Raw genomic sequence first — 8,347 nt, forward strand, 5'->3', positions numbered from 1 at the left:
CCAATACTTATCTTTAAGATTTTTTATCGCGTCGGTAATTATCGTCAAGTTCGGCCATTGTGATTGAGCTGCTGAGGTGTTTTTTCGTACAGTTAAGTCGTAGGGGTCCAGTAGATAGTTTATACACTGAATTTCCCTAATTAAATTATCAACTTAAATTAAATATTTTTTTTCTCTGCATGTATTTTTATTTTTTATGTGTATTATTTTCTATGTATTATATTTTGTATATATTATACATGCATCTACACCTTAAACTTCGTTATTTATTATAGATTTAGTATACCCACGCACAGGCCATGCTTATGTGGGATTTTTTTTGTTTTCATGAAAATAGTGATACATGATGAGTATTATGCAATAAAAAATGTACTAAATTCAAACAAAAAAAATTTAAATTGCAAAATGTTTAAAAAAAATTAAAACATTAATTTCACCATTCTATGCATGTTCGAATATCCATATTTGTTTATTTTCTAGCATTCAAAATAATTGACGTAACTTTAGGGAAACTTAATTATGCATTCAAATTCCTCGCTAATGTGTTTTGAATTAAATCAGTGAAATTTCGTCATGTTTTTACTGCAATTCACACGTTGTCACAACTTTTTTACAATTTACATGATTAATTTTATGAAATTGTAATTAAAATACAATTTTACGTAGAGTGACGAACATTTTTCAATCTGTTTAACAATACACAGACTAAAGAATGAATTTACCTACCTCTTATATTTACATTTTAAACTCCAAACTCTGAAATCATTTCTTAACAAATATTTTGCTTTGTACCGTACTAATGATTTTTAAAAGGCATTTGTGCTGTATTATTAATTGTTTTCTTATTTATTCATATACGTACTTTTCTTTTCTTTTCCTTGGAATAACATATTCGTGTTTTACGTTAATTAAAAAAAAACCTTTATTACATGAACACAATACGAGAATATCAGAAAAATATCATATGCAACCTTCTAAAACGAGAAAAGAACAATCGAGACTAATAAACCAAGGACTGAAACTATACAATAAACTACCAGACAAAACTAAACAAAAGACTCAGACAACCAACAAAAGATGTTAAAAATATTATTATTAACAGTAGAATGTGAATTTTAAAAGTAAAAATATTTTATTGAATTTATGTAACCGTAAGGGTTTCTTAATAAAAAATTTAAATAAAATTAAAAAATTAAAGTTAATAAAACTATTCTGACGTAATAATGGACAATGTTCAATTCACTTACCTAGTTATTTTCCCTATTTTAGGTTTTAATACACACTAATCATAACTGTTATGCTGTTATATATTGTATTGTAAAACGTATTATAAATGAAACACATATTTTAAGTAGCATGTCTAAATGTTTGTAGATAAGTATTACATTTTCCCAACATAATTTAATGAGTAACAGAATCATTATAACAAAATATTTTTTTTTTGTTAACTACAACATGTCAAGAGACCAAATGCAGAACTTCAGCCCTACGGGAAATTAGATACAAAAAATGCTTTTTTACGCGCGGTAAAAATTAGAGCTTTTAATGTGCGGCAAAGTTTCTCGAAAATGTACTAAAAAAATATTTAAAAATATTAAAATAAAAAGAACTTCTTTGACAGACATAAATTAACCAATGATAAGAGAGTAGTGGAAGATTTCCGGTTTACATACCGCTAACGCGCCAATCGGCAGAACTGACCGAGAAAAAGCGAAAGAGAACTTTAGACGTCACACGCGGAGTAGTTTCAGAAATGCAAAACTTTAAAAAATCATAATTCTGATAATAATCATCATCATCATCATTTCCTTTCCGCACTTAATGGTGCATAGGGCACTGCATTGGTACACCAATCGTAGCGTTTCTTGATCATTTTTGTTACATGAAGGTAAGGTGATCAGTCTTACGCTTCAGTTACCAGTCAAGGGATTTCGAAATATTCTAGTGTGAAAACACCCTTTTTAAATAATCATTTCATATCAACCATATCAGGAATCGAACCCGAAACCTTTTGCATGGCAGGCTAACGCGCTGACCATTACACCACGAGGCCGACGCTGATAATACGATACATAAAAATTAGAAATATTTTTGTTGGCTTAATTTAATAGTCTTATCAATTAACTTTTTTTTTTAATCCACTGAACTTCCTCAATACATTTGTAAACTACTACACAGAACTCCCAGGCCTGAGAAGAATCACATTTTTTTTTTGAATATAAGATTAGAAAAAAAATATTTTAAAAAGTAATGAAAAGCGTAGGTAAAATAATAATTTATTTTTTTAGTGAAATGATTCAAGAACAGATTTATTTTAAATATAAATAAAACATGTAAGGCGAAAAGAACAAATGAAAAAAAACGGAACGAAATACAATGTATTTATATTTGGGTTCAGGCGGTTGAAGAATACAATTTTGCGTGCGAAATAAAACTAGAATCCTAAACTCGATAGCTACTCTCAGGTAAAATTTTTAAAAAGACAATTTACATATACTTTTATAACAATATTTACATGGTTTCATGGCAAATTTGAAGTTAAAATGATTCGAGGCTTTTCCAGGAAAACTTTTAAATATTGCGTAAAGCACCTTTGAAATAAATAATCAATCGCAACCTTTCCGAGAATCAAATTTACTTACGGTGTCCAGACGCGCTAACCACTACACCACAATGCAGACATTTTGATTACTTCGCATGTTGTAGAGGAAATTATCTAAATTTCGCATAGTTTCTTAATTTCGAATAGCGGGAAAACACAGCAAGTGGTAAGCATAAATGATTTATTATGTAGTTTGATATAAAGGTGTTATACTCTATTTGCTAAGTCAAGTTGATTAGACGTCAAAGTTTATGAGATTATGTTGGCGCGCAAGTTGTAAAATGCTTTTGGTAGTGTCCTATTTTTGGATACACTATGGTTTCTTATTTTGGATGCCCAAAATCAGTCGCCGCCAGGAAAATGAAAAAAAAGGTAATTACAAGTTAGCTTTTCAAATTTTTCAGATATGGAGCCCCTTTGACTAATGAATCTAAATGCGAATTTGACGATCCTGGAGATGTTGAGTGTATGGTGTGCCTAGAATTATATAAGGAAAATACATATGAGGAAGATTGGACTAAGTGCAGTAAATGTTTCAAGTAAGGTTTCGAGAAGGGTGCAGAATTAAACAAGGAAGGCAAAGTTTATTTGCTTGGAATGTCTGAAATGAAAGTTTCTAATAAAAATATTCTCGTTGAAGTTTTTCGCCCTATCCATTGTATTCGAAATTGGGCGCCTACAGTATACGAAATTAAGACCCTATTTTCCTTATCCCAAAAATAGAAAGAGTTTTCCAAATCGTAAATTATTAGTTTGATATTTTGAATTTTGGATCATAAAAACAAAATGGCATCTAAATTATGGGCATTTCCTTTGTTCATTCTTTTTTGTCGCACTTTTTAAAATATTTAATGTGAGAAACAAGTGAAAACATGATTGTTTTTATATTTACCAGAAATAAATATTATTAATTTCTTAAACCCGTGTGAAAAAGGTCAACTTGATTGCCTAAACTTAGGACCGTGTGTGGTATATTTTGAATACTCAATTAACCTTGTTATTCACGTGGGACGTAATTGAATTTTCAAATATGTACACAATGGACAAATATGACTAAATTCAAATGATTTCTATTTCCTAAGCCAATGAATAATTTTTATAATTTTTATGTTTTTCTTATTATGTATTTTTTTATAATTTAATTTAGTACGTACTATTATTTGGTATATGATTTATTGCTCCTATCCTTATATTTCTTATTAAAATTGAGTGAATTTCTAGAAACATAACTCAAATATCATTTCAATTATGCTTTTATATATTTCAATTTTTCAATTATGCTTATTTTGTGTTATTTTTTTTTTAATACTACTATATTTTACTATTATTTTGTTGATTTTAATGATACCACTATTTTGTATATTTGATTATGTGTGATTCTTAATTTGTATAATTTATATTTTAAAAATTATTTCTGATTATCTTTTTTGCATTGAATACAAAGACTACTTTGGAATTTGATTATTTAATACATTTACCTTTTTTTCTAGATTGTGATTCTATGTCATTATAATTTGATCTAATTAATTTTACTATGTATTTTTATTGTTATTTATTGTGGCTTGACACGGGCATAGCCTAAAAAGCTTTAATAAGTTTATAAATATTTAATTTTGTAATTTTAAGTGAATAAATAAATAAATAAATAATGTGTTGTGGCCTATTTAATACACATAGGACGCATCACGTTATTATATTCATCAGAATTATAAAATATATGAATGAAATGAAATATTTATGATTAAATTTTGTTAGGAGCACTAAATTAAACATAAATTAAAATCTTTTCTCTATCTGCAAACAGCAAATCCTATTCATTATTTTATATTTGCAACAATATTTATTAAACTGAAATTAGAAGTATAAAAACCGTTCTAGATAGTCAGCATTTTGTAATAAGTACACGCGGTGATTCGATGTTTCAAACTTTATTGAAAATGGAGAGTGTCTTTTTGAGTTTTAAATGTTTTTTCATACGCACTTGAACCTCGGTTTTTTTACACGGTTTTGAAATAACACGGTCCAACATTTTTTTTAAATTGAAAATTCAGGCTTAATAGCAATATGAGTTAGTTAGCAAGAGTAAAAGTGCAGAAAATCGGCGTTTATTGTAGTAAATAATACAAAATGTACTGTTTGCAATACAGTGACAATGGTATTTAATACAATCAACCAAAATTAAAATTGAATTGTATGCAAACAAATTAGACACTGTCTATCCTCACTAGTCATTTGTAAATACATTGTACTTTTTTTTTATAAAATTTAGTTTGTAATATCTATAAATAAAATAATAAGTTATATCTATATATATAAAACTGATAAAAAAATATGGAATTAAAATAATTAAAACTGGAAAAGTATCTAAAACTGAAAAAAAATAAAAGAAAACTTTAAAAAATATATAAACTGATGGAAAACAATAAAATCTAGTTTAATAAAAAGAATAAATTATTTATCTTTTGGTTAGCAACTAAAAACATTATTTTATTTTATTTATTAGTCTTATCACCATGTTATATGAATAACATATATGTTTTTGTAAATGTAGCATTACCTAAATAAAATCTTTAATTATTTAACTCTTAAAAGACTGTGGTAAATAATCCTTTTGCGCGCGGTGATGTAACATCATCTTACCGCTAGTAAAAGATGGAATATTCTTAAGCTCAGACATTTGAAAAAAAAAATATGGAGACATACTGTTTAATAATTTTTTCTTCATAATTTATGCGAAAAGGCCTATTAAAAATCACAAATACGCCGCTCATATTACGTGCATGCGTCTCCCATCACTGTCATCAACCGACTGAAGACTGAATCTGTTTTAAACAACACCCGCCACAGAATAGCGTCTCTGTCTTCCTTGTTATGACTTTTATCTTCGTGCTCTCTCTTGTGTAAGGTATCTGTATAGATGTGTTGCTGAATTAGCGGACTCATTCTTCGCGTAGCATGGATAAATATTTTTCGTATCAACATTTAGCATAGTTATACAAATTATACTTTGCAAATCGCTTGTGAAAATGTTCATTTGAAGATTACAAAAAAATACGAATTCATTATTTAAAAAAATAAGAGAAATATTTCAAATCTTTGTATCCTTTATCGACTAATGTGACATCACGGTTGGTCCCTTTTTCTCTTATATCACTCAAATTACATACATTCATATTATTATTATAAATTAAATTTCTCTTTTGAAATTTTGTATTACTTCTAAAATCGCTTTAATGAAATTTTATCGACTTCTCTTGGTTTAAAATCTTCTCCTTATATTGCTTTTTCAAATTTTAAATGATTACTTGCCATACTTGTTATTCCTTCTTTATTTTTTCTTTTTTCTCTGCTGCCATTGGCATGTTTTTATACTTGTTATACTTTTAAACAACTTTTAATTACTTATATTATATATGTTAATAAAATCAATATATTGCTGCTCTTACTATAATATGTCATTAATTTTGAAGATGTTTTTTAAATTGACCTAAATTTAAATTTACTGTCTTATATTTCACTTAAATATTCTTCTCATCGTTTCTTTGAATCCCTTAAAATAAATATGTGTTTATGTTTTTCCTTTTTAAAAAAAAATGTTATTACTATTTTATTTTATTTTTACATCTGAGTATGTTTTTCATTCTTTATTTCCATTCTTAATTCTTAATTACTCTTACAAGTTTTCTTCATTTTTAATATTATTTCCATTTGTAAATACTCACTACAAACTACAAACCTTAAAATATTTTTTTTTTTTTCACTTAAATTCAAATTTTTAAACAACTTTCATTTATGTTTTCTTTTTCCTTCTCTTTTTTATACTTTCATAATTAACATTAGATTTAATTGCTTTTTAATATGGAAACTTCACTGGTCCATTAGAATTAAGTCCAATTGTGTAAAATATTAAACTTTGTAACTGTACTGTATGTTTCCTGAATAAAAGAAAATAAAAAAAATCACAGCCACACAAGAGTTAATAACATTTCGATTGTGCTTGTGTAAACTATTTGTATTGGAGGGCCCTACACGTCACTTTAAAAAAAAACTTATTTGGCGTATAATATAATATGATAGTGAATATTCCTTTTACATTTTTTTAGGAAAAATCTTATGGTAAAATAAATAGCGAAAAATTTTCTTTTTTTAAACCCCGATTTTTTTAGTACTCATTATTTACACGGTACTCTGTGTAAAATGTTCTCACAAAAGAGGTTCCAGTATATTTTCATATTTTTAACAACTACTTAAATAGTATTAATATATTTATGATTAAATTCATGTTTTCATTTTTTATTTACATTAGGAACATTACATTGTGCCCAATTTATTTTCAATGCATTACAAAATATACAAAACAGATTGATTACTAATAAAAATGTCATAAAAAATGAACATACATATTATAATTTGGAAATGCCTTCCTGAAATCGCACTGTCATGAAATATATCGACATCTTTGACGTCCTAGAGTATATTATCATCCATGAGTAAACACCCTTAGCATTTATATTTCTACCCGACCTACACAGAAGAGATAGTAAAAAAAATAAACTTAAGAAAAATAAGTTATTTTAAAACAGCTATTCTTTGGAAACAGCTGGTTCTGGGACGCTGACTGCTCCGTGCTGAACAAGATTTATAGTTTTTCAATTATTATAATCAGTGTACATTATATTTACTACTAACAGCATCTGTCTTATAAGCATGGTTGTTTTATATTTTTATGTAACTTTACATTGGTGAAGAAGAATAGTAGGATATTAATGTTAGTATAATTAGTGTCCTGCCGAAGAGACCTGTACGTCTCAAAATCGGAAGACATTGTTTACATTATTTACCTACATTTAAATTTATGGTTTTTTTATGAAAGATGGTTACTTTTACAGTATATTTATGCGTCTCATTGTGAATTGCTCGGGTAGCATGTTTAGAAGTCCCGGTGTTGATTTTTAATAATGTTAACATGATGTATGATTAAATTATTTTTTATACGCTTCTTATTGTTTTTTTAAATTAAATTCTTTTTTTTCTATTATTTTTGTAAACTTTTCTCTTTGACTTCTTTTTGGAATTGTATTTTTTTTTCTTATTTCGATTTATTATATTATTATTTGCAACACATTGGATCATGTGAACAATTATAAAGGGTGACGGGTCTAGCAATATTCCATGTAATTTTCAGTTGTCTGTCATTGTTCCCTAATAAAATAAATAAATAAAATCACTACAATATATTATTATACTTTCCCTGGACTAACATTCGGAGCGCAAGACCACTTTAATATAAAATATCCACAAAATGTATTTACCTGGCATTGGAGTAAAGTAAACAATCACGGAAACCAAACACACGAGTCCCAGAATAATTCCAACTTTTTGCAGTGACGCTTTTTTGTAGTCAATCCGCTTCGCGACATCGCCATTTTTTTTACTGACACACTCCGAAGCCTTCATTTTAAAGTTAAAAACAATGAAAATACTATTTATCACAGCTCCAATTAGTAAATATTAAAAAATAAAATTCCGTCGCATAACGAACATGATGTCAGACCAATAAATAAAGATGCAAGTATGGTCAGTAAACTGATAAAAAATAATTTTTGAAGGCGTAAGATTCTTATATTATTTTTGTCCTTTATACATGGTACTATTTCTTTTTTGGTGTTTGTCGTTTTAATTGCTTTAATTCAGTAATGCTAAAAATCCCCGACCGTCATCAACAACGATCAGCTGACAACTGAT

General features: G+C 27.3%; 1 protein-coding gene across 1 annotated transcript in view; it reads right to left on the minus strand.

Annotated features, from left to right (window-relative positions):
* LOC148280964 (multicopper oxidase 3-like) overlaps positions 1–8,347 on the minus strand; it is a 101,258-nt gene extending 92,911 nt beyond the window's left edge. Inside the window, exon 1 of the mRNA XM_088227478.1 lies at positions 7,915–8,347. Within this exon, the coding sequence (XP_088083604.1) occupies positions 7,915–8,059 (145 nt within the window). The 5' untranslated portion in view covers positions 8,060–8,347. The remainder of the gene's footprint in view (positions 1–7,914) is intronic.

This window comes from Micrasema longulum, unplaced genomic scaffold (genome assembly GCF_059751315.1).
Source record: "Micrasema longulum isolate JH-2025_06_02 unplaced genomic scaffold, ASM5975131v1 h1tg000508l, whole genome shotgun sequence".
Lineage (NCBI taxonomy): Eukaryota > Metazoa > Arthropoda > Insecta > Trichoptera > Brachycentridae > Micrasema > Micrasema longulum.